The 27,936-nt window shown below is 41.1% G+C and overlaps 1 protein-coding gene across 1 annotated transcript; it reads right to left on the minus strand.

Moving 5' to 3' along the window:
- On the minus strand, window positions 1-27,936 carry LOC122557270 (ras-related protein Rab-38-like). Its single transcript, XM_043704791.2, has 3 exons — window positions 27,549-27,936; window positions 7,566-7,846; window positions 1-3,575 (listed from the first exon to the last, which is right to left on the minus strand). The coding sequence occupies exons 1-3, from the start codon at window positions 27,748-27,750 to the stop codon at window positions 3,420-3,422; spliced, it is 639 nt and encodes a 212-aa protein (XP_043560726.1). The 5' UTR covers window positions 27,751-27,936; the 3' UTR covers window positions 1-3,419.

Genomic DNA, 27,936 nt, shown 5'->3' on the forward strand with positions numbered 1-27,936 from the left:
TTGGTAGAGATGGCAATACACCCACATATACACTGCCATTTTCCTTCCAGAGGAAAGAGGCCCTGGATTTAGAAGATGCTAAGTAGCCTTCTGGATTGTACGCAACATTGCTAATAAATGGATGATGTGGAGATGCCAGTATTGGACTGGCATGGGCCAAGTTATAGGCCAATATGTTTATTTGAAATCAAGTTTCCAGAGTGACTAATGCTCCTTTGTCAGGTGATGGAGCTGTGCTCTAAATGTGTCATTTCAAATAAACATGTTGGACTACAACCTAGTTTTGTATGAATAGAGTGAATTACTAATGAAGCAATCCATACTGCCTTGGATAATGAAATTTAGTTTTAAAAAAGTTGGCAAAGCTGCACTCATCCAGACACATAAGAAACATTTCACTACTGCTGTGTGGTTTGTAGGTGGTGCTCAGGCTTTGGGAATTATACAGGCTACTATATGCATAACATACACCTCTACAAAGTGTTACTTTCCCTCATTCACCCATGTTTCTGCCCAATCATTTTATAAGAACCAACAATATTAAAGTCAACAAATACACTAAAATTTGACATCTGAAGGACATAAGTATTTTTGTACATGAAAGGATTGTGGAATCACCGAAGACCTAGTGCTTTTTACCTGCCCATCTACTAAAAAGTAGTTTTAGGGATGGTCTAGTCATGTTTTCTGGTCAATTGTTGACTGTGGGAGAATTATGGCAATAATCATGCAAGCAAATAGCATGGAAAAATGCTGCCATCACAATTACCACCTTGGAGCATGGCATAAATACTACATGCCACTTATCAGCCAAAGTCTTGAATTTGTCCAGGTCTGGTTGTATGCAGGTTTTTAAATTTTAAAAACTTGGAGGTGCACATGGACTAAAACACAGCAACCAGAGATTATCCCTCTGGTGACTTTAAAAAAAAAAAAGTCATTGAAGTAACTGAAGGACTTTGGTCTTATCATTTACCCAGAGGAACTCCTACAGTTTTGGATTGTGCAAAACTTCATAAGCATCAAGCTCAAAAAAATTAGGTACAAGTGCAGAAGTTTGGAGATTCAAGCATAAGTGAATTTAATTAACTTCCTTATTTTCTGCCACTTTAGTCCTATACCAATGTTGAACATCCAACTCCATCAGTCTTTGCAGCTATTGGCCTTGGTCTAAGTGACAAGCCAGTGACACTGAATGCAACATTTTTGTATTAAACTCCATGTGTCCATTCTGCTAACCAATGTTATCAGTGCCAATTGGCACCACCTTTCCAGTCAGCCACAAAAAACTTAATGGAGAAGCACTTGGAAAGCAGTTGACAAACTGCATAGGCACACTGGGATGTTCATGAAGTTCCCTGCCATTGAAGTTCAATAATGTACACCTCTATAACTCAACTCTGCTGTCCCATGTATAAAATCAATTCTACAGAAACATGTAGATCTAGTGCACTGCTTCAACAGGTGAGTGTTGTGTACTTGCAAAAATATGTTTGTGCTCTTCATTTGTTGGCCCCTCCTTAGACAGTGAGTGAAGAAAATACCAGGTGATGTAATTGCATAGCACATGGACAGATTTTCAGTCAGATGGCAATAGTGACCAGACAATGGCAATGCTGCAAATAGAGACCACATGCCTTGCTGTTAGCAAGTACAGCAGGGATGGACAGGAGGTACAGGGGAAGGCCAGACACAGACACGAGGTGGAGGTGGAAATGTGTTTGGTAAAATGAGAACAAATACAGTGGACTGCAACAGAAAAGTACAGAAAAATAGCTAATGGTAATTCTCAGTAAGGCAGTCTAATGTTTAATAATTATGTAGCAAGATACAAAGACAGCTTCATGGATTACCTTGGCAAATTTCAAAATCCTTTGGAGGTGGAAGAAAGGTAGTTCTACAGACTAAATCACTAAGGACAATTCGGACAATTCTATAATATGGAAGTACAGCAAGGTAAGGCCAGAATAATTCAATGTACTAAAATATCTCAAGTCATCTCTTATGAGGAAAACAAAAGCCTTTCTGTTCAACCAGTATTAAATCCATGAAAAGGATTGGTCAGTAATAAATACAAATACTGAAGTTTTGGAGAAATATACTTCCCTTTTCCTATCAAAAAGGGATTACAATTTTAAGTTACAACAAATGTGATATAGATGGAGTCAAGCAAAACAAACTTTGATCAGTTTACACTACAACCACTCCCAGTTACAAGAGAAAACATGGAATGTGCCTTTAGCATTTCGCTGGTGTAACAAAAGACAAATTTCAGGCACAAAACTCTATTGAAATACCTTTTGCTTAGAATTAAGGGAGGAATGAACAAATAAAAGGCATGAGTGTCCAAAAAGGGACATGTATACAAACAAGTAATGACAGGCAAACTCAATCTACCCACTGATCACAACCTAGCAAAAAAAAAAAAGCAGCTGCAGTTCAGCACAGCACAGCAGAATCTGCAGTTAAGACTGAACAGTACTCCAGGTGTAATTCTTCACTTCAGCTGGTCCCAGACTGCCCATTTCTCCACACACCCTCAAGAGAAAAAAAAAGTTATTCCTGTCACTGAACAGTTGATTATAATTCAAGTCACCACATTAGAAAAAGTGATCATTTATGTGGGACAGGAGATTGATAATTTTAGAAGCCTAAATTAGTGTTCAATTCACTGCATAGTAATAATTCAATTGCAACAAGGTTGTAGTTATTTAATTATATGGAAAGCAGATCATTAAAAAGGGTATTGCTGCCACTGATGTTACAAGAGATATTAGTTCCTGTTTTCATGAGTGAACCAGAGATTTGGTACTCACCGCGAGTAAAACGAGTGGGCATTCAGAGAAATATCACCAAGGTCAACTGGTCATAAATAGGAGATATCTGGATAAAAATGTAGGGAAGGTAGGAGAATAGATATGGCCAAACTATAGTGGAAAGTCACTTATTTTACCTATATCCTTCCCCTCAAACCTGAAACGCCGATCAGACAGCTGGACACTATATAGAACTGTAACCTTAGAGAAAGTTAGGAAGATTCAAAAACAATCCAGTTATAAAACTAATGCTTCCTGTCATCTGGAATTTAAAGCCTGACTGGTTTCAGGTTTAACTAGAAGAACTTTAGAAAAGGGACTGGCTTTTAAACAAAACTAAAAGGGAGTTTCAATACTCAGAAGGGAGATGGAGGACAATAGAACAAAAACAATTCAGCAAGCCTTGGTAAATTTTCTTCAAGAGGTAGAATGGCCATCACAAATCCAGCATCTCTGACCAGTCACAAGTCATTCAGCACATGCAGTGGTCACACTCCCAGTTCCCGACCATGAAATAATTTCTTTTGACATTTTCTCCACCCGAGTGCACCCCTATTCTCCTTCCTTCCAAAAGGAAAGGAGTCAGAGATCCATTACTGTCTTTTACTTTGTGCAGGCAGAACAGCTGGCATTATTATTTTGTAGAGAGAGCTGTTGGGATGTAATAATATCAGGGTCTGCAGGGGCTACATCATCACCTTCAGCATTGAGTATGTTCTCAACCAGGACGCGAGCAGATTCCTCAATATGAATATTATCCTTAAAAAAAAAAGAGACTGCATTAATTAGGGAAGAACAGCTTGCAACACTAATCCCAATTTTATTTTAAACTCAGTACAAAAAATGATAAGCAGGATCTTAAAAATAAAAACATGATTCTTTAGTCAGTTTGGCACCAATTTCCATTCATTACAATTAGTAGCTGACTGCAGATTACATAAAAATGTGCAGAGCTCTAAGTTAGTTGATCAGAGGTGTGGCAATTCCTGCTTAATTCGAAAAAAGGGTACAATCGAAAAATTGATAAATTTAAGGAAAAAAACTTGACAGATTTGTTACAATGTGGTTTCCTTTTCAATTTGCTGTTTATGGATAAAGGGACAGCAGATACAGCAACAAATATGAAGTGGAATATTGAGCAGATAAAAAGTCTGTCACGACTGTATAGGACAGCGACAAGACTAGATCAGAGTACCATGTACAGCTTTGACCTTAATTTTTAAAAAAAGTGGGATATATTTGCATTGGATGTAGTTGAAAACATTTGCTGTAATGAAGGTTGGAGCAGTTGGGGGTGGGGGTGGGGTAGTCTTTTGACAAAAAGAAAAAAGTGAAGGTTGACCTTAACTTTTTTTGACTCTGGTGTTTAATTTATCTTTTAAATTAACATACAAAAAAATTGATGGTATGGCGCTGAGAAATAAGAACCAAAACTAGGTACAAAAAAAAAAAGTTTCAAATGAAGATTCTCCTATTTATGATGGATTTCTTTGGAACTCCCATTCTCAAAACATGAGAATGTGTCACAGACTATATTCATCAGGTTTTTGAATTACAAATACTCAAACATATGGGGGTAGTCAGTGGCATAATGGCCATCAAACCAAAATGTAGTTTTGAGGCCAAATAACTAACATATTCCTAATTTTCCAGCATTTCAGTAAACCACAAAAGAAAATTCATCTTTTGATTGATTTCCAATTTTTACTGATGCAGAATTCTGGACCAGACCTACCATATTTTGGTAGTCTATTCTGTAGCCTTGCCAACTGGCCAGATTGAAGAGGGGAACAAGAAAAAAAACATACACAACTGATGTTATAAGTCAAACAAAATTCTGGAGAAACAGAGGTGGTCTGACAGCATCAGAGGAGATACAGCTGAGCCAACACTTTGGATCCAGTGATCCTTAAATTTGATCCTTCAGTTCACTTTATGTTGGTGTTTGTGAAAAAAGTCAGTTCACTGGAAGAGTTTCTTCTTACAAATCTCAAGCACTTTGAAATAAGATTTTCAAATTTTCAATGTTATAAATAAGCAAGAAAAGAGCATTGATGCACTACAAAACAAATGGAATGATGCATCTAGATTAGTCAGTCAACAAGCAGAATCCTCTGATTTACATGAAGAGACACAATGTAAACAAAGCTTGTCCCTATCACAATCTGGAAATTCAATTTCAGTAACAGGAAGACAGGTGCAGTGAAATTTTACTGTGGATCCAGTTACCAATTCAAAAATATGGAGAAGTGGGGTAGTTTTTCTTCATCCTTACCACTGGAGGGAGTTAGATACATGAACTATAGCATCAATTTATGCACAACATCACAAGTCATTCAAAATAGGAAGTATGTCAAGATGGGCTGGCCTACTATAGTGAGAAAAAGCCATGTCAAAATATCAAAGCACCCCCAAAAACTTATCCGCAAGTAAAAAGGTTTCCCATTAATGAGTGTTCTTGTTTTTCCCAATAGTTTTTTTTCTTCTAAAATACTATTGGAAAAACGTGAATAGAAAGAGATGCATTTTGTATGTTCAACTAGAGCAAGTCATAAGGATTAATCAAACAGGCACATGATAGGCCGAAGGACACGAGGGAGAACTTTGTTTTACAGTTGTGTGGGGAATTACCTCCAGGAGGAAGTGGTGAATGCTGTAAACTTTAAAATATTTTAATTGTAAAGTACATGTTTAGAAAAGGTTGAGATGTATGGACTAAATGCAGGCAGATGGAACTAGTTTAGTTTGCAAACAGATTAGTTGGACTGAAGGGTCCGTTTCTGTGTTGTATGACTGAGATGTTAACAGCATTAAAGAATTAGGCAGAAGTGGGTATTGCAGATACTGGAAATCAGAGTCTAGATCAGAGTGGTGCTGGGAAAGCACAATAGGTTAGGCAGCAGAGGAGCAGGAAAATCTACATTTGGGCAAAAGCCCTTCATCAGGAAGGGAGGATTAAAAGAATTAATTCAGCATTAAATAATTGTCAAATCAAATTAGAAGGTTCAAGAGGTGCAAGATGACAGAATCCATGATGCATCAAGCCAAGGAGAAAGGAAATAGCACATTTGTGCAAATGAACATAACCAGAGAGCAATAGGTTTAATCCAACAAAATGTTATTATTTGAAATTAAAAAAGCTAGCCTACATATGTATTTTATGTTGGTGCAGCTGACAGTCAGCATTTATTCTCTATTTGACAGTCCAAAACCAGAGTCCGTGTAATTGGAAAGTAGCTTCAGTATTCTGACCCAGTACTAGACTTCTCCCACTATACACCACTCCAGTGCCACTGCCCACAGGGACATTACAGGAAACAGCTACCAGCCCGCTGTAGCTACACTTCTCTTTTGCAGTGTCTTCCCTACATTCTTTAAAGTTCTTGGTCCAAATTTGTTGTATCATATTTTTAAAAGGGTTGTATCTATATAAACATGGTCAGTCAATACTGTGTACACCCAATATCTCCCTGGTCATTCCAAAGTGACTTAATTGTTTCTGCATCATTTACTGTTAATTTTGTCTAGTTTGCTCTTTAGTTCTATTCCCATCACAGCCTTCAGGCATTTTATACATTATATTCCTCGTCACCTCACTAAGGTTTGTTTTTCTCAGAATCTTAGTTTTCTATTCTCCCCACTATTGCCATATACTTTAAAAGCCTATTATCATTCACTTATTCAGGACTGGAATTATTTAGTTTTCCTCTGTTTAGAAGCAGGCTCTTCTCTTCCCCACCCTGTAATAAAAGAGTAGCATTTCCCCATTGTTGGTTCAATGTTATTTTTGCTGGCTCTATTGTTAGTGTCAGAAAAGCTTTCCTCCATTGATCTCCAGGATACTGATGCCTTTAATTACGAGTACATATCATGGTCAACTTTATTGAAATATTCCTTTAGATTATAGCAGTTAGGAAAGCCTTAGCACATTAAATTTTTCAGCTCTAAACAAAAAGATAGAGATGCATGGGAACACAAGTCCCCCTTCAAGCCAAACAGTTGTCCAAACTTGGAACTACAAGCATGATCCAACAACATTTGAAGGAACAAGGTCTTTAAACACTCTCCCTAACAGCACCAATTGTGCCCAAATCTCCAAGGGCTGCAGCAGTTCAAATCAGCAGGACAGCACCACCTTCAAGGGCAGTTAGGGATAGACAACTAATGCTGGCCCAAATACTGCAAGAATAGGAAAGCTTCAACCACTGGAGTTTTGGTCTTTAATCTACTTGCCCTCCAGCTCAACCACAGCTGAAATTCTCAATGGTCTTGTCCAGGTCTTCCTTCCAAAGTGCTCCTTAAAAGTAAATCAGCCATGAACAAGAATAAATCTGTTCAAGCTTTCAGAAAAGCCAGGGCTTCGGACAGAAAGTAGCTGCTTTCTCAGCCTCGTTTACTCAGCAATCTGAGACATGTCAGTTGCAGCATAAGATAGACACTACATCACACTGCCTCACAATCCCATATGGTCACCTTCAAAAACAAACAAAAACACCAACCCCAGGCACTGCAGTATGGACATTTACATTTCTTTATACTTCCCAGCCACATGGTACCCAATTGCAAACACTATACCACGTTGGCAAGGATGTCTGAAGAGGCTGCCTAGAATTGCTTCAGACTTACTTTATGCTGTAGACTTCCATCCTGAAGTGGCGAAACAGAACACCATATCCCAGTTTTAGCCACTTGTAATTAACTCCACCCACCATTCCCCCACCACCCCCCCAAACAGAAAAAAACTCTTACCTTTGCTGATGTCTCAAACCAGGCAATAAAGCCGTTGTCTTTACAGTACTGATCCATTTTGGGTAATGTATTGCTAAGTCCCTCCTTTGTCTGGTCACATTTATTTGCCAATAAGATGACAGGCACTGGGTTGCCATTCTGCAGCCTTACTTTACTGTCAAGATCATTCTTCCATTTTGAAACTGCTTCAAATGTTGATGCTCTGGATACATCAAAAACTATAAATGCTCCGACTGCCTCTCGGTAGTACACTCTAGTCATGTTGCCAAACCGCTCCTGCCCTGGAAACAGAATTAGAAGGAGGAGTTGTACTTTCTTCCCTTACCACAAAAAAAATTTACACATGGAATAGCAAGTTAACCTTTCATGCTTGCTGACCAGATTTTTGAATTCACTGAAATTTAAAAAAGGAACAGGAAAAAGTACACTCTGGAAAACTGCAGTCATGTGCATGAAGCAAAGCAAAAAAAAAAGTTAGGCTGGACTATTGTTCAGGGCAGCTATAAAAAAAAAGCTGAGCTAAATTAGATTATATTATACTAGATTACTTAGTGTGGAAACAGGCCCTTCGGCCCAACAAGTCCACACCGACCCACCGAAGCGCAACCCACCCAGACCCATTCCCCTACATTTACCCCTTCACCTAACACTACAGGCAATTTAGCATGGCCAATTCACCTGACCTGCACATTTTTGGACCGTGGGAGGAAACTGGAGCACCCGGAGGAAATCCACACAGACACAGGGAGAATGTACAAACTCCACACAGACAGTTGCCAGAGGTGGGAATTGAACCCAGGTCTCTAGCTCTGTGAGGCAGCAGTGCTAACCACTGCCACCATGCCTCCCATGTACTGATGCTGCAGCTCAAATTGAACCCATGTTTCTGCACATTAACATGACTAGTTTCAGCATGGTCACAATGAGCAGGCCAGGATTGTCACCTTAAGCCTTGGTACCCATTTGAACTCAGGGACGACAGAACTTTGTTTCACTCCAAATTATCCACAAATACCTGACTGTTTCAGAGCAGAAAGTGGAATGTATCAAAGCAGTGTGGCTTTTATTGGAAGTGTGAACATAAATTTTAGGGGCTGGCAGTTGGAGAAAGTAGTGACAGAATTCGTAAGCTACAATTTTTCCCCACAACCCAGAAATAAAAACACAACCGAGCCATGAACCAAAGAAAAAAAAAAATATTGCTGGAAAGAATACTTCTGCATCGAATAGTACTTCAGTCTCAAATTTTCCCCAACCTGCCAAAATGTAATCCATGTCTTGACATTAAAAGGCATTATCAATTCCCAACTCACAAAGATTGTAATTGGCAACTGCACATCAATCAGATCTTTAAAAAGAAAAACTGAGAAGTGCAGTACATACACATTTCAGAAAGTGAAAAACGCAACACATCTCACTCAGTCAGTATTATACAAGGTACTTGCATATATAGCACTATCATTGGTGATAACAACTCAGATCACTTATCACCATGGATACAAAAGTTGGCTCAGGCTTGCAGAAACTAGCATAAGGCTAATTAAAAATATTCTCTCAATGTATCAACTGACTTTATGGACAGGAGTTCAATTCATAAAGTTATCAAAATCTCAAATAGAATTGGGCAAGTCAAGACATTTAAAGCTGCATTTATCACAAGCTGGGTTGGTGCCCTTTTAAAGAAGCTCAAATCTAAACCAACATGGCTGCTCCCCCAGTGATAAACTGTATTCTCATCAGATCACCGATCATGGGACTGAAATCTCAACAGGATTAACCAAGCTCTACTTTAATAGATGAAACATACAATATAGAAGGCAAATAAAATGCTGCAAGCCTGACAAATATTCTAGACAATAAAGATTACTACAAGAGGTTACAATTTGGCCCTTCATGTAAAAAAAATTCTTTCTATAGCAACAATGTGCACTTCGCACCAGGCATACCAACAGTGATGATTCAGAAACAGTAGCTCAAATCAGAGAGAGATTTTAAAACTATGGCTCCAAAAATTCATGACAAAAAAAGTTAACTACATTACCAAATACAAGAAGTTTGTTCTTCTGGTTTTTTTTTTGGGGGGGGGGGGGGGGGGGGGGGGGGGGGGGGGGGGGTGGATTTTATTCTAAATTAAGCTTGTTAAACTTGAACCAAGCTAGATGCATTTAGGAGAAATTTTGAAGGAGACAGACATGAAAATTCGAGGCACTTCATCCCTACTGTAGGAAGGTAGAAAAATTCTCTGGCAATAAATTCAAACTTCTAGTATTTATGAGCATCTTCAGTTAAACAACATCTGAAATCAATAATTTATCTTCCAATAGAAACATTGCAACTGGTGGTACACATGTACAACTATAACAGTTTCAGGGCCAACTGGTTGTTACAACAGCAGCACGGTGGCACAGTGGTTAGCACTGCTGCCTCAGCGCCAGAGACCCGGGTTCAATTCCCGCCTCGGGTGACTGACTGTGTGGAGTTTGCACATTCTCCCTGTGTCTGCGTGGGTTTCCTCCGGGTGCTCTGGTTTCCTCCCACAGTCCAAAGATGTGCAGGTCAGGTGAATTGGCCATGCTAAAATTGTCCGTAGTGTTAGGTATGGGGTAAATGTAGGGGTATGGGTGGGTTGCGCTTCAGCGGGTTGGTGTAGACTTGTTGGGCCGAAGGGCCTGTTTCCACACTAAGTAATCTAATTCAACAGCCCGAACCAGAAATTAGTGCAAACTTAACTATGTTCTGAGAAGGAAAAGTTATCCAAATCCATGTTAACAAAAACACATTCAAGATATAGAAAAAAAATCCCAATGTTTGGCAGTGAGTCTCCATCTCCTGTTACGTGAGAAGAATGGAGACAGACTGAGACCAACATTCTACATTTCATTAAAATCAGTGCAATCTCAAAAAAGAGCGCAATTCAACCATTTTTATTAGAAGATAGTCAAAAAAATAACTGAATTAGTTTATAGTTACAATTTATATTTTCAGATGTTTGAGCTAGCAATTAACTCATCCTACACAAAGTTCAGGATTTTAAAACAGTTGAGGATGTGAATTCATTCAAGAGCTACTCCCTGACCTAAAACAGGAAACACACTCTTATTTCTCCAAGTGTAAACAATTAAAGTAATAATCTTGGTCACTGTCACTATGTTATTACCATTTTTGAACAGTTAATTAGATGTAAGGGTTTAAAACTGGCTTCAAGTTAAGGGTTACTGTTTGACCTGACGTGTACACAGTATTTGTTGTTTACTCTAGGAATATTCTCAGCTTTAACAAAATACTTATGCCTCATTGCTGTTCTTAGGAAAGAACTTTCTTGGTTCCAGATGGAAAGATGGAGGTCAATCTTGCAAAAATAAACCTTGGAGAATTTTACCAACTGCCAAGCAAAACTTTCAAAAAAACATTCTGAAATTCTGCAGGGAATTTTTAATATCAGCGATTTTACTTCAGCTCCAGTCAAGTACTGTATTAGCATGGGATACATTAGTTTCTTTCTATTTTCAGAAAAAATTTGATGAAACAACCCATTATCTTCACCAAAAGAAATTTACCAGGAGGTTGCCAGTTATGGTAGGTTTAAGTACCAAAAATAGGCTGGAATTTCCTCTCCCCCTTCTCTCCTCCTCCCCGAAACAAACAAACTTATGGCATAGACTCCAAACAGACTTGTACCCTTTAAGACAATTACAATAAAAACCAAAAGAACTGTTTTTGTTTGATTTATGGCATCTGCAGAAGTTGGTGGAAGAGATCAGCAGGTCTGGCAGCATCTGTGAAGAGAAATCAGAGTTAATGTTTCAGGTTCATTCTGAGAAAGGGTCACCAGACCTGAAGCATTAACTCTGATTTCTCTTCAGATGCTGTCAGAGCGGAAGACAATTACACAATCTAAAAATCAGAAATTAACCTACCTTCTTTCCTTCCCCCTCCACCCCCAGTGGTGGGACCAGAATATTAAACTCAAAATTAACCAAATTCTGGATCAACTAGAAAAAAAGCTTCATGTCAGAGAAAAACTAAGAAGTGAAATCATGTGAAAGCAAAAGTAGCCACACCAAAAAAAAAACACCAACAAATTTAAAACTTCAAGGAGATCTTTGAGAAATTTAATGTGAAAGTGCAATCAATGGCTTTCTAAAAAGCAGATTTTCTAAAAAAGCTGCAGTTTAAAAAGTAATCCTCTTGCAGGCAGAAGAGTTAAATTTGTTCACTGGGTGCTTTTACAGAAGCTATATTCTCCTTCCCCAAACATCATCCACAGTAATGGGCCATCTTACACATTGACTACAGTGGTCAGACCCATCCAGTGCTATTAGCAAAGGATTTTGACCCAGCAGTGAAATAATGACAGTATAGTCCAAGTAAGGATAGTGGGATTTAGACAGGAACGTGTAGGTGTTCACATGTCTACCTCCAGAAATAAAAAGGTTTTTAAAAAAAAAAGCGACGAAGTGTCTGTTTTCATGCTATAACGACTAAGTTGCTGGAGTGCATATGATAGTTGGCACACAATATTATACCATGAGGGGAGTGAACATTCAGTTATGAATGGGGTGCCAGGTCTCAAACTGTTGGAACCGCAAATGAAATGCACAAGTACAATGGTGTACTGCAGATGGGAGAACAAAAACAGGCTTTGTTCATTTTTTTTCTAGTCTCCCCAAACAACTAGCTGCAGGATTCCTAGACTCTGACATCTTTTTAAAAATAATTGTTTTTACTGACCAGTTGGGTTTAGTCAATAATAACCCACATGAGACTGATAGCAATGACATTGCTCTTATAAAGTGATGGTTAGATTCTTTAGGGATGGTTATTGCTTGGCACATGGAAATTTGGCAAACAAAGGGGATAATAGAAATCCCAAATGCAAAATGTATCTGCAGTCAAAGACAAATCAGGTCCAGCCTTCAAATCAATTCATTCATGTGGTAGTCTCCACACCTTACTGACCAAGGAGCAGTGGACTCAACTGTTCCTCAGGCTTTCCCCATGAGCATTTTGCCTGGGGTGGGAGAGGGGGGGGGGGGGGGGGGAGAAAGAGATGGTTAGGAGGGAAGCCAGGGCACATACTGATTGGTGAACTGGGCAAGAGAAGATGCATCAATTCAAAAACATTCCCCATCTTTAAATGGCAAAAAATGCAGCCGATGACAGAATTTTTTTTAAAAACAAAAACCATGAAAAGCAAAGTGTTCAAGTACAACGCTATTGTAACTTCAGGCAAGGCTTGGTGTGTGACTCAATAAAAAAAAAAAGAGGGAAGCTGCTGTCTGAGTGTGGCATCCTACCATAACAGATTTTTAAGTCTCAAAAAGCTAAATACTGGCTTTTATTGTCATGAGGCAAATAACTGTAAGCAAAGAAAAATGACATGGAACTATTCAGCAGAATTTTGCATGCAAGACAAAATCCAAACAAGGTGACAATAGTACAAGTTTTAGGACGTGAGCTACAACCTGATGAACTGTTAAGGAGATGATAAATCAGGCTTGGTTCTGAAGAGTATGCCTGAAAATCAACAAACATTATCCTGACTTAGCCTCCCAGGATGTCTGCACAGCAGAGCTTAGAGGGTTGGTAGCTTATACAGTTTCCCTACAATGAGACATTAAGCCAAGGCCTTACTTTGGATTTTTTGCATCTCTCCGAAATGCAGTTACACCATTCCAAAATAAAACTCCTTGCAGTAAAATCATTTGTTAGCCATTAAAAGTTTGTAGTGTTTTGCTTTATAAAGTTTACAAAAAACTGTCAGATTCTGAAGATAGATCATACGGAGATTAAACACTACAACATTTAAAAACCTTGCTCGCATTGAGTCTTGTAAAATAAGCTGACAACATTTCAATTTTTTCAGACCAGCATCCAGTGTTTCCTGCAGTGTATGCCTCCAATATAGGCAAGTGACATACTCATGACTCATACTCATAGCATGTGACCCAAGTCTTAGACTCCATCCTAACTGGTATCATGCTTCAAATAGCCCCAAAGACATGCTGTTCCGTTATGCCCAGACAATCGTGCAATAGCTAATGTTTGTATATACACCAGGTACTGTAATAAACATGTTAATCTTTTACCTTGTTGCTGATATCAATGTTGCAGGAGCTAACAAGCATTGCTGCATCAGGTACAAAATATCCTGCTGGAGATAATACCACATCAGCGGCAGTTCATTCCCAACCTCCAATTGGAAAACTAAAATGTATTAAAATAAACAGACATTGCTTCACCTCATGTTCCAAGGAACCAAGATGGTCGGTCGGTCGGTCAATCGCACTGGGAAGTACAAAGGTCCAAACTAAAACCTCCTCTGATTAAGTCAATCATAGAATCCCTTCAGTGTGGAAACAGGCCCTTTGGCCCAACAAATCCATACCAACCCTCTGAAGAGTAACCCCAGCCAGACCCATTCCCCTATTGTTCTACATTTTACCCCGACTAAAGCACCCAACCTACACATCCCTGAACACAATGGGAAATTTAGCATGGCTAATTCACACAACCTACACATCTTGGTGTCTGTGTGGGTTTTCTCCTACATTCTAGAGAAAATGCGCAAACTCCACACAGCCACCAGAGGATGGAATCTAATCCAGGTCCCCGGTGCTGTGAGGGGGAGCTGTTTCAGTCAGCTACTATACCTTAAATGTTAAAAAGGAGCTGGTCATTGTCTGTCTGGGCCCAGACAGACAATTACAAAGGCCAACCTCATCTATAGAATTCACCTACCAGACCCGCTGTCAAGGAAAGACTGCCAACATTCTCCAAAATCCATCATACCCTGGCAATGTTTTTCTATAACCTTGACCATCCGGGAGAAGGTACAGAAGCCTGAACACACACCAGCTGGATTTGAAACAGTTTCTACCCTACTGCTAGAATACTGAATGGACTCAAACTCTTAACATTCGCCTGTACTTGTTTTTGTTTTTGCCATTGTTTACCTATTACTTAAGTAGCATAGATAAGTAAATGTGATCTATCTGTATTGCTCACAAGACAAGGCTTTTCACTGTGTCTCGGTACATGTGACAATAAATCCAATTCAACTCCCAGAGAGAAAAATACCAGTAGATGCAATCAGAACGTGAACATAACGCAGTACAGGCCCTTTGACCCTTGATATTGCACTGACCAATGGAACCAATCTGAAGCCCATCTATCCTACGCTATTCTATTTTCATCCATATGTTTATGGAATGACCATATAAATGCCCTTAAAGTTGGCACATCTACTACAGTTGCAGGCACCAAATTCATGAGAAGGACATTTGTCTCCATACAGATTAAATGTCCATTTTAATAAATTTCAATTAAAGACTAACCAAGAACAAGTTCATTTTTATTCTTCACTGCTCCTCAACAAGGCCAAGTGAAAGAAAATGAAGTCATGATTCAAGTTATGCAATACTTTCAAAAGGTAGTTCAGAATGGCAGCATATTACTCAAGTACCAAACCACTGGCAGTCACCCTTCAGTTATTCCACAGACACTGACTGTTACAAAGCACAAGCTTTTGCTATCTTCAGTGTTGGTTTAACTGGATGATTTGCAAGTACACTGTATGCAACGGTCAATCGCCATGAAGTTAAAATCTACTTTCCTTCTCACTCACCTTAGGTTGTGAATATTAAACCTGTATATCATCCTCACTCCAACCATTCAGACATAAAACCAAGTGCAAAGACAAGGCTGGACAGTGGTAGCTACACGCAGCCCACAAATTTTTAAGTTAGTTTAACTGTGCTAAAAGTAATACCTGAGCAGTAAGATCACTTTGAATACTTGGCCAATTCCCTACAGAATTTACTTCCAAGCCTTGGCTGTACTGCAAGCACAGAGACAGGTATGTGCTTGAGTCATTTCATGTTATTCCATAGCATAACAATTTCAGATTAAAATATTGGCTGCAAACATCCGAAAACCATCCTTCATTTATTAATGGCAGGGTATAGGCAAACTTTCAGGAGTCCAAACTACACCAAGTAGAAGCAAATTACTGCAGATGCTGGAATTTGTGCAAAAACAAATGCTGGAGACCAGTCAAGCAGCATCTAAAAGAGAGCAAGCTAATTTTGAGTCTAGGTGACTCACTAAGCTTGTCATTTATTTCCCCCCCCCCCAAAAAAAAAAATTAAGCAAAATAAAGGTGGTAAAGAGTTAGCAATCAAATAATTTCTTAAAGTATTAATGCACAAGGGATTTTGCCTCAGAGCAAGTTCAGCTCACATGAAGTGTGGAGCTGGAAGCAGGCAGCAGGTCAAGCAGAGAGGCAGGAGAGTTGATGTCTTGGGCTGGGGACCTTTTACCAAGATCTGATGAAAGGTCCTAAATGTCAACTCTTCTGCTCCTTTACCTGCTGTGCTTTTTCCAGCTCCACACTTTATCAACTGACTTTCTGCAGTCCTCACCATCTGCCAGCTCATGGGGAGAAAATATAATGAACAATTATGAAACAGGAAAACAGGCAGTGAGCTGAAACAAAGTAAAAATATTTGACTTAGAAATTCATCCTTCATTGGGATACTTAGTCTCCCAAAACTAGAATTTGCTGCAATTATTCAAATCATGTTCTTAGGCACCTGAGTCCCAAGATATGCAGTTCTTTCTGATCCTCTTTTCTTCAACAAGATTTAAGTGACACCTCTCACTATTTTAAAAAAGATCAATTCTTAAATCCAACTGAAGTGGGAGATGACACGGGGCAGGGTGACAATAGGCACATGGACACAAGATGGCCACTGAGCCATAAGTTGTTGAACCCCGACTCAGAGGCTGGTGGTGATTTTCCCCACAAAAATTGGCATACTCGGCAGGATTCTTATTACTAGTGCCCTGGTCGAAGATCACGATTGGGCTCTCTAGCGCCCACTAAGCCATCCTGAAAATGGGAGTAATGTCCCAGGATGACAACGACAATAGTTGGATGGGCTAGTGGGGTGCAGGGTGCAGAAGATCCTCTGATAAAGGAAAGACCTGACAAAGCAGCCTACTGGAATGGAGGCGAGAATATAATAAAACAATCCTGCCACAACTGTGGCCAACAGGAACACTTTGCTAGAGAATGTAGGGTTCCACAAGCAGGGAACAATATAAAATACTGCAGCTACTGCAACAGAATAGGACACGTGGAAGCAGTGTGCTGGGAAAAGCACGTGGCAAGCCCAAACACCACCCAGAACACTGTAGAGATCCCGAGGTTTGCAGAGCTGACAACTAGCTGCCCCAAGTTGTGAGGGTAAGGGAGAGGGGAGGATTTACGTGCCTGCACTAATAGGAGGGAGATGTGACGTGCTAGTAGACAGGAGCGACTGTAACCATCACAAACATACCTTTATCCTACACAAATAAAAATGATTCACTGAACTGGGGTAGAAGAGTGCTCACTACCGCAGGGGAAGCCCCTATTAGACACCAGTTAAGAATTCAGGCACTATTGTGTGCCAGTGAACAGCCAAAAGAGGCTGCAGTAATAAAAATAAAAGCCCATCAAAAAGGAGCCAGGAAGAAAGAGCACAAGAGCCCAAGTTGGGTAAAATTCAAAGGAAACCAGGCAGCACACTAAGCAGCTCAGAAAGCCCTACAGCAAGCCATTGACGAGGCTGCAATAGCCACTATTGAATTAGCAAAAGACACTATCCAAATTCAGCAGCTACAGGAGGACACCCTGCAGGAAGACAGTGTGCAATGGAAACTGCAAGGGGGCCTTCAAAAAAAAAACAAAAGGGGGGGAGGATAGTATCTGGAGAGCAGAGAAGATGGTAGCACCAGCATGTATACAGAACACATTGCTTGAACTACACCACGGGCTCTGCCATACAGGTAGGGAGGCCATGATAGCAAGCCTAGGGAGTGAGTGGTGGTGGAAGGGAATGGGAAGAGACCTGCCGCAGATGCACAGTATGTGCACAACACAACTTTTATGGGTCACACTGAGTTAAGGTGGGACACCAGCCCAGACCGAGGGGACCCTGGGAACACCTTCAGATAGATTTTACAGGGCCACAACCATCTTCCCGTGGGAAACCGTACTGCCTGGTCATAGACCAATTCACCCGGTGGGTAGAGGCATTCCCAACCAAATGCTGCACTGCGCCACTGGAGCCGGAATATTAGTGGAGGAGGGGGGTACCCCTCCAGATCGAATCCGACCAAAGGACACATTTTACAGGCAAGGTCATGAAGACTGTCAGCCAATTACTGTGCTTTAGACAAACATTTCACATTCCCCATCATCCCCAGGAGAGTAGAGAGTGTGAATAGAACACTCAAAAGCTTTAGCCAAGGCTATGCAAACCTCAGGCAGAACATGAGCTGAAGTGCTGCCAGCCATACTAATGAAATTGAGAGCCACCATGAATCAGACAACTGGGCTAACACCATATAAATTAGTGACCAGGCAAACAATGCAATTGCCAGAGTCAGAGATGTACAGCATGGAAACAGACCCTTCGGTCCAACCCATCCATGCCGGCCAGATATCCCAACCCAATCTAGTCCCACTTGCCAGCACCTGGCCCATATCCCTCCAAACCCTTCCTATTCATATACCCATCCAAATGCCTCTTAAGTGTTGCAATTGTACCAGCCTCCATCACTTCCTCAAACTTACTAACTATACCTCTTATGCTTGCATCCAAGTCATTTATGTAAATGACAAAAAGTAGAGGACCCAGCACAGATCCTTGTGGCACTTCACTGGTCACAGGCCTCCAGTCTGAAAAACAACCCTCCACCACCACCCTGTCTTCTACTTTTGAGCCAGTTCTGTATCCAAATGGCTAGTTCTCCCTGTATTCCATGAGATCTAACCTTAACCAGTCTCCCATGGGGAATCATGTCGAATGCCTTGCTGAAGTCCATATAGATCACAGTGCCACTGATGTGGGTCCACTAAAAGACAAAATTCGGCTGTATGCAATAGAATTAAGTGCCCAGTTGAAAAGGGATGTGGAAATCTAATTGATAAAACAGGATAGAAAGGACAAGGCAGGGGAACTTGAAATCTTCCCTTAGGTCCTAGCAGCAGGAAGCCACGTCCTGGTGTGAGCACTGCCTGACAAACCAGGCTTTGCCCCAAAATGGAATGGGCCATACGACACAGTAATAAGAGGGACACCTGTGCCTGCATAGATACTATAGGCAAAGGCACGTGGAAGCACTGGACCCAACTAAAACCCTTTAAAGACTCCTATGACCAAATGTAATTGGCCATTCCCCAGGGGCAGACAGGATGAGGGACAAGACAGACATCCTAGGAGGGTGGAGGGGTGGGAGGGTAACCAACAACACTACAGAACAAACCCCCAAAACTGTGAGACAAAAACAAAAGACTTGACTGACATCTTTAACTGCCAAATGTATAAACCCAGTAAAATAAATACAGGTATAAGTGTTGCGACTGTGTGGAGCATGTTAGAGAAGAGGTTATCCACAAATCCTAAAACCTACCTAAGTTTACATGGGACCTGAACTGTCTGCTACCCACTGGCACAATCAGCAGAACTCCTATTTGCAGCTATCCCAGTATGGATCCCTTGCAACCTGTATATAGAGTAGATACCTCAGGAATGCAGTGTAAGGAGCAGAGAGGAAAATGCAAATGGGGACTCCTGGGTAAGTGCATGTAGCTGGGCAGGACCACCGGCTCATGGGGCCCCAGCCTAGGGAAAGGAAGACATTTAAAACCAGATAATTACCCACTGTTTCACAGGGCAGTGATGAGGATGCTTTCCCAGAAAAATGACTCATGCATCCAGACAGTGCACTTATCAGCACTGTACGGTCACTAGGGGACAGTTTACCTGCACCTGCAGTGAGCAGGCATGTTTGAATGTGACTCCTCAGATGCTGTGCTTTTCCAGCATCACTAATCTAAATTCTGGTTTCCAGCATCTGCAGTCCTCACTTTTGCCATGCTTTATGTGACCACAGGCAGACAATGCATATGAGGTCAGTGTAATGGCACCCATGTCAGCTCTGCCACATGGACATACCCATTCAATACTTACCAGCTGGAGGGGCACCCAGGGGATCAGCTGTGACATGGGTGGACAGACAAATGGAAGGACTAGACAAAATGTATATTACCAAGCAGCGATGGGATTGGTCTTTCTACTTAAGGGAACCTAAGCGACAGACACTCCAGACCTTCCAAACCTGTTCGCAGTAGGAAACAGGTGAGCCCCTTAGATGTACCATGCCCCAGTGGGTGACATATTTGGAGAAGGATAGTGACACGCTCCATCAGTCAGGAGTTCTGTGCTAACTGGCAGGTTCCCATCACTTGAGTCATCATTGAGATATGATGACTTGGGGAGGTGGTGGGCGCACAGCAGGGATCGTCAGAACTAAAAACTGACATTACCTTTTATCTGGAGACAATTTATACACAGAGCTGGCTGAACTCTGACGCATTACACAGTGGATTATCAATTAGCACAGCAAGGGAGAGTTTGTACAATGATTGATGTCAATTTTATCACCCATGTTATTATTGCCTCTTATAAAAACTTTACAGAAACCATCAAGACCAGCGAGATAATTTGACAGGGAGCCATAATACAGACAGCTGGCTAAATTGGGGACCATATTTGGCACACGGGAAGGTTCTCCTCATTGCACTCATGCTGGTATTCTATGTGGGCCTAAGGTGTTTAAAGCTCTGCTATAAGGCACTATTGATGAGAACTACACCAGCAGCAAGTGCCACCACAGAAGAGCTCTCCAACAAAATTGACACTCCATGATACCTCTTGGGAGGAGGAGCTCCTAGAGAGGACCTATCTACATGTAAATTGACTGGTCTGCAGGAGATCTCCAAAGTCACCTCCTTGACCAAAGAGGGGAATGAAGTGGGAGATGGGTTGGGGCAGGGTGACACTAGACACAAGAGTGCCACTGAGCCATAAATTGGCCACTTGACACACAAAATGGCCACTGGATCACAGTATGGAGAGAGACAGCAAAGCAAATACAGACACTGCTTGGGACCACCACAGTAATCATTCTCAGGAGGTGTGATTAGCACTATTACTACAGCAATGGACTTCCACGCAGACATTGAAACTGATGTCAGGGCTGAAATTAACAGTGGCTGCGCTGGAACTGAATGACTGCACTGAAACTATTAGTAATTCTGCAATATTTACAATAAACAAAACCATGTTACAGACGCAATAACCTCACTGACTTATTCTATCACAAAATGCATCAAAAGTATCTTGACACATGCTCTGGGTTGAGAGAAGACTCACAGCTGACCACTGTGCTGTTGGCATCTTCCTCAACCCAGAGCACCAATATTTCCTTGTACATTGAACTCTGGTGTTGAACTCTGACTTAGAGGTTCACCAACAGAGGCTGGTGATTTTCCCCACAACACAACTACGTACTAGTGAGGTACTTAAAGATATTTCACATTCTCAAATGAGCGTTCTGTTTAAAATCAATATGCAATTAATTAAAATTCAGTATCATATGATTTTGCAAGCTCACAAGACCATGTAAAGTTATTAAAAGCAGTCAGAAAAACTTAGTGGGTGTTAAATGTCACTACCAGAATTTAACATCATGGCCATTCTACGTTGAGGGCTGTGTCCAAAGGATGCCATTTGAGGTAAGCCGACTCTAAACTGGAGAATGGGGTTGCTCTGAAACTTAAAATGTTGTTCAAAATAAAAAAAACTTTTGGGGTTAGCAATATCTAACAGTATTACTAAATTGAGGGAGGTGCACTACAGTATTCCCCATACTTAATATCTTAACCAAGTCTGTTTTGTTCCAATATGTAGAGGTCAATCCAGCCTATTAAAAAGAGATGATTCATAGAACACACTTGCAGAAACTGGCTGCCATGGTTTGGGATCATTTTGTGTTCTGTATCCAGGTAAACACAAAGTACATTTGATTTTAATTATGAAAACAAATCTGAAATCTGTTTATCAAAAAAAACCAACTTTTCACAAGAAAATCAGATAGTGATCAAGGCAGATTTTAACATGTGAGGGAGGAGGAAGAGGTATGAATGCAACAGCACAGAACCAAGGAAGGGAGCAGGAAAGAAAAACAATGTCCAGGGTTGAATATAGCCACAGAAAACAAGGATTCAGTGTATGGTGGATGTGAAGGCTTTATGTGGGGCAGGAGGAGTGTTTTGAACTCATGAAATCTGTAGAAGATGGATGTCTAGAAGAGAAGACGGATCATTTCAAACAATAGATCCAAGAGGTTACAGCGGTTACACTCTACCACCCTGTAGTGTTAGAATCCCTTGATAATTATAAGACATACTTGAAATTCTTTTCAAGCAAGGACGTCACTGCAACATGGAATGTCTAGGCAGTGCCATGTACAGACAGTAGTTTCCTATTTAGGAAATTTACTTAAAATTAGAAAAATACATTGACCTTCAGGCAGGCTAAATAACATCCAACCCTTAGTTGTAAAGTTTGAATGAAAGCATCTTCTCTTGTCCACTTCATTGAATGCCCCCAATCAACCAACCTCCATTATAGCACTTGAGGAAAGATCAATTTCACCTTGCTTCATGAATTAAAATCTGTCAATGGACTATGGGAACAGTTTAAATTTTTAAAAAATGGAATTGGTACTTGTAAATGGGATGCCCCACTGTCATCAGTGGATCCTGCTCATGCTGGTAAAAGGAAGAAGTGGTTCAAGAGTCAATAAGAGGAAAACAGCAGGATGTTGGAGCATTTGCAAATATTGCTGAATTCAAGCAGATCCCTTTTCACTGTTTCAAAGATCTTAACTCAGTGTGGGAGTGGAAGACAGTATTACAGTCCGAATTTACTCAGACCCCACACCCTGGAGTGTAAAAGAGTAGGTTGCAAATGTCAGTGACAAGATCAACAAATGCTAATAGAATGCATTAACAGGCTGGTATTGCCCCTGTCCCTGCAATTTCAGTATTAATTTTTAACCATTAACCCAAAGGCTGTTATTGGCTAGGCCAATTCTAACAGGTAGGACTAACTAACATCAGCAGAAGGAGAAACTGCTTTTAGTTCCTGAAGTTATTAAAAAATGCCTTTCATCGTTAAGTATAGTCATGAATGCTTGATTGATTTGCAAAGGCACACAGCAGACAATTGAGCTTACATCTTAAATTGACAGTTTTGAAAGGCTATGGAAGAGCTCACTTCTAATCACTTCAAGTGGACAGTCTTTTGCTGATATGTTCATGGCAGGGAAGACGAGAAAGATGGTGGTGGTAGAATTGCAGTGAGAGGGGTCACACAGGAAGGGAGGGTGATGTGACAGAGGGCCCAAGAGTTGGGTGAAGTCTGATGCGGGTCTAACTGACTTAACAGAAGGAGAAACTAGAGTGCTTGGAAGAAACCCAAAATACCTTTACTACAAAGTAGCAGATTCACTCAACTAAACTTTCAAAGTTGAAAAGGTGGTTCTCCCTCTCTTCCCCTCTGTGCAAAGTTCAATCAAATCAATAGGAACTAACCAAGTCAGTTAGATGGAGGGACTGGTATTAGAGGCAGTACCATTTTAACTTTCAACACAAGAACGTAAGCAGAAACCTTTTCAGATGAGCTCAGCTACCAACAGTTTCTGAAGAAGGTTTTTTAAACAATGCTGTTTACTCAATGAGGATGACTGCAAAAGTGAGAAATTGACCTCAAAACTCACTATGACCTTAAAAAGTGTAAGAATGTGATGGGTTGAATGGCTCTCTGTAGTAGAGAATCATACAAGTAAAATATTCATATAGCATAATTTCAAATCAAACTGATGAAGTCGCTATGACTTGGATATAAAGTTGATTTATGCATCAATTTTTTAAAAAAAACTTAAATAGGCAGCAAGCACATGGTCTTTAAGGGAGAGAGACTGAAAGAACCCCACACTGCTAACTAACAACAGTGAATCTGCACAGTTATGCCTTTGCTGTTGGAATTCATGTATCACTGGATATCAGAGTGTGTCTAGGAAAACTTAAACAGCAAAAATCACAACTGATCTTGGAGGAACCTGTTTGGGAGAGGTTCTAGTACAGAAAAAGATAAACAAATAGTTTTAAATATAGCCTTGGTGTAAATCTACAATAGTGATTAGAGTGGGTTCTTCCTTGAAGATGTTTTTATTGGGATCGGTCTTGATTAAATTTTAAAAATATAAGCTAAAGTTAGCCTGGTAGTGTTTTGTAGAGTAATAAGAGTGCTATTTTCTGGGTCTGTAGATTGGAAAGAGCAAAATGGCCTTTATAGAGAGTGAGATGCTCTTGTCAGATGTGGCAGGTTCAGAAGAGTATAAGGGTTATTAAGGATTATATCTGCTATAAATGCCATTGGTTGCAGATCTTGTCAGATTGAATGGATCTGTTGGAGCAACAGTGAGAGGCAATGAGGAATTTACAAGAGCTGGGGGGTGGTGATGGATGGCAGTTATAGGAAAGGAGAAAAGCCACAAATAACTCCAAGAAAGGTAAGAGGTATGTAGGTAGTACAGGACTATTCTGTGGCTATCCCCATTTCAAACAATGCTGTTTTTGAAAATGCAGGGGAACGTAGCATTAACAGCCAAGTTTCTGGTATCAAGACTAGCTTTAATGCAATGAAGGGTACAGAGTTCCAAGAGATCAATTGTCTTCAGGGACTCTAGTCTGATGCACAGATAATGGTTTCTGTGGCCAGCAGCAATGGCATGTTGCCTCCTTGGTACCAGGATCAAGGATGGCTCAGCGGGTGCAGAATGTTCTGGGGGGGTGGGGCGGTGTGGGGAAAGAGGGACCAGCAGGAGGTCATTGTATACATTGGAACTAAACATAGGAAGGGAAATACAGAGGAAAGATCAGTCGGAGACTGGTACAGTTCAGAAAAGAAGCGAAACAAACAAACAAATGGGCAGACATGGCCAAAGTAGAGAACAAGGTAGGATTGATAAATTAAATTGCAGTTATTTCAATGCAAGAGGCCTAACAGGGAAGGCAGATGAACTCAGGGCATTGTTAGGAACATGGGACTGGGATTTCATAGCAATTACAGAAACATGGCTCAGGGATGGACAGGACTGACAGCTTAATGTTCCAGGATACAAATGCTACAGAAAGGACAGCAAGAGAGGAGGGGGAGTAGCATTTTTGAGGGAACTGAGAAATAAGAAAGGGATGATCACCTTATTGGGATTGTATTATAGACTCCTAATAGTCAGTGGGAATTTGAGAAACAAACTCGTAAGGAGATCTCAGCTATCTGTTAGAAGAATAGGGTGGGTGTGGTAGGGGATTTTAACTTTCCAAACAGACTGGGACTGCCATAGTGTTAGGGTTTAGATGGAGAGGAATTTGTTAAGTGTGTACAGCAAGATTCTAAGTCAGTACATGGATGTATGTACTAGAGAAGGTGCAAAACTTCTCTTGAGAAGAAAGGCAGGGTGGGTGACTGAGGTGTCAATGGGGAGCACTTTGGGGCCAGCAACCATAGTTCTATTAGATTTAAGATAGCAATGGAAAAGGATAGATCGGATCTAACAGTTGAAGTTCAAATTGGAGGAAGGATAATTTTCACAGTATCAGGCAATAACTTTCAAAAAGCTGACTGGGGGGCAGGCGTTTGCAGGTAAAGGGACAGCTGGAAAATGGGTAGCTTTCAGAAATGAGATAGCAAGTCCAGAGGCAGTATACTCCTGTTAGGGTGAAAGGCAAGGCTGGTAGATGTAGGGTGACTAGAGAAATTGAGGATTTGGTTAACAAAAAAGCAAGCATATATCAGGTATAGGCAGGAGAGACCACTTCAGAGACCATCTCTGGGACTTATGCACAAAACCACCCTACTACTCCATGGCCGAACACTAACCCTGCCCCCTCTGGCAAGGACACACAGGTCCTGGGCCTCCAGGATACAAAGATTGGTGGAGTTGTGGATAGTGAGGAGGGCTGTTGTCAGCTGCAAAGGGACTTCGATATGATGCAGAGCGGAGCTGAGGAGTGGCAGATGGAGTTCAACCCTGTCAAGTGAGGTTGTCCATTTTGGAAGGACAAATAAGAATGTGGAATACAGGGTTAACGGTAGGGTTCTTAGTAAGGTGGAGGAGCAGAGGGATCTTGGGGTCTATGTTCATAGCTCTTTGAAAGTAGCCACTCAGGTGGATAGAGCTTGTAAGGCGGCCTATGGTATATTAGCGTTTATTAGCAGAGGGTTTGAATTCAAGAGTAGTGAAGTGACGTTGCAGCTGTATAGGACCTTGGTAAGGCCACATTTGGAGTACTGTGTGCAGTTCTGGTCGCCTCATTTTAGGAAAGATGTGGAAGCTTTGGAGAGGGTGCAGAGGAGATTCTCAGTTACCTCACCACCCATTTATCTCTCAGCCCTCTTGGATCACACCCTCATTCTTGAAGAATATGCTCCAAACATCGCCTCTCCTGCCCCTCCGATGCTGCCTGACCGGCTGTGCTTTTCCAGCACCACACCGGACTCCTTTCTCCCTATTCTTGTCAGGGTCAAAAAGGTGAAAACCGCGGCCAATTTAAGAGTTAGAATATACTGAAATGGAACACTACACTTTAGAAGCTTATTAAACGCTTGTTGCACCAATAATTCCATCGACCTGTCTCTGCCTGTCCAGCTCAGCTTGAATGACATCAGTCCTGTCTGTTCAAGGCAATTAGAGGAAGGAGATATTTTCAGCCTTGATTCATAAAGCCTTAAATACCACTCGCTTCGTCAAGCTAAAAATCCTTAAATAACCCCCACATTCTTCATCGAATTAAGACGGGGCGGGGAACTGAAATGGACAAAGTTTGCCGTATTTCCAAATCAAACTGATTATAAAATTGTTTGTTAAACTCAAAACAGGACTGAGTGCAGCAAACAAATACAATCAGAACTCAGTTCTGTCATGGTGAATGCATAATCCTCGAAACATGCAAATTTGAAAATTAAAAAAAAAAGTGTTTTCTAGCCTGCTAAATCAGGAGATAAGACGGTTATCCCACTCTCTGGGTTGGGGGAAAACAACGACATTGTCTAGGTACAGAGATGAGAAGCAGGCAACATGGAGGGCGAGCCCACGGCCAGCCGATAGTCTCATCGTTTAGCTCCAAAACGATGGAGAAACTAAAAATGCCTGCTCAAGTTTCCGAAATGGAAATGCGGGAGACCTTGTCAAAGCGTGGAAAGGATATCAAAACGCACGGAATTCTCGGGAATGTAAGCGGTCATCCAAAATAAAAGTGCTAGAAATATCACTAACATCTTCATACCCCGTGTAAACGCGTACAGAGTTCAAACAGTTAGTAAGAGCACAAGCCAAACTGAATAGATTCCCTTGTTGAAAGCGGAGGAATGTTGTAAGCTCGTGACTCAAAGACCAGTGTGTGATAGCAGGGATGGTCTGGTCATGAGGAGGCTCAGAACGTGCTCTCCTCTCCAGGAGATAGAGATTCTCCCACTCGGAAGGAAACCCGCTCCGACAGATACAGCAGGTCCAGCTCCAATCCAGAATAACACCGAGCGTTAAATTGTCTGGACTAGCCGCATCTCCTCCCATAACCTACACAGGAGATGGTAACCGAGCCACCTCCAAGCCCTGAGCTCATTCCCAGCTACAGTGAAACCCCCGCCCAAGCAGCGATTTGTTTAAGACTCGTGAAATGTCACGTCTGGTCGCAAACTCTCCACCGAGGAGATTACATTAAACGGAAAATATGGAAAGTTCTCAGTAACCACTCCTCCATTCAGAGTAGGGAGAGGGGCGTTGGTCCCTTTTGGGAAAATAAAGTGAAAGGAGTGGTTCTAATGAACTCACCGCTAGTTTCCTCACCATGTTTAACCCAGTGATGCTTCGACTGATCAGTCTGCGGTATCGCGAACGCACGGATAGCTCACTGTTTTGGCGACTTTTAAAAATAAAACTATTTCATTCAGTTCGTTAACGTTTAAGAATATGACGTTTAGATTTACAACTTGAGAAAGTGCTCCCGTCGATCACCGTTACCTGCAATATCCCAAAGCTGAAGCCGAATGATGGTGTCCTCTTCCCAATGCAAGACTTTGAGGGCGAAGTCCACGCCAATGGTTGCTCTATAATGTTGGGAGAAAATCTGATGAACGTACCGCTTGATGATGCTGGTTTTCCCAACACCAAGGTCACCAATCACCAACACCTTAAACAGATACTCTTTCTGCTTCTTTTCCATATCCCTCAGCCTATACTCCCACTCACTCTCTTTTCAAATGTTCTGCGCTTTAATCACTTTGAAACAAACTCTTTCTACCTACTGCTAGACACCACACGCATGCTCTCACGCCTAAAACCCTCTCCCAGTTTCCGAGAAATTTAAAAGGGCAATGCTGTGGACCATCAGCACTGACTCTCCCACACT

Source organism: Chiloscyllium plagiosum, unplaced genomic scaffold, assembly GCF_037043375.1.
Source record: "Chiloscyllium plagiosum isolate Xiang-an unplaced genomic scaffold, Cpla_swu_hap1 HiC_scaffold_11, whole genome shotgun sequence".
In the NCBI taxonomy this organism is placed as follows: domain Eukaryota; kingdom Metazoa; phylum Chordata; class Chondrichthyes; order Orectolobiformes; family Hemiscylliidae; genus Chiloscyllium; species Chiloscyllium plagiosum.

What these genes read in the sequence shown, in the direction of transcription:
- LOC122557270 (XM_043704791.2), bottom strand. Translation starts at nt 27,750, where the DNA reads ATGGAAAAGAAGCAGAAAGAGTATCTGTTTAAGGTGTTGGTGATTGGT. An exon ending in TCAGCTTTGGGATATTGCAG is followed by an intron (nt 7,847 to 27,548) that starts GTAACGGTGATC and finishes TTCTGTTTCCAG; the next exon opens with GGCAGGAGCGGTTTGGCAAC. An exon ending in GGTTTGAGACATCAGCAAAG is followed by an intron (nt 3,576 to 7,565) that starts GTAAGAGTTTTT and finishes TTTTTTTTTAAG; the next exon opens with GATAATATTCATATTGAGGA.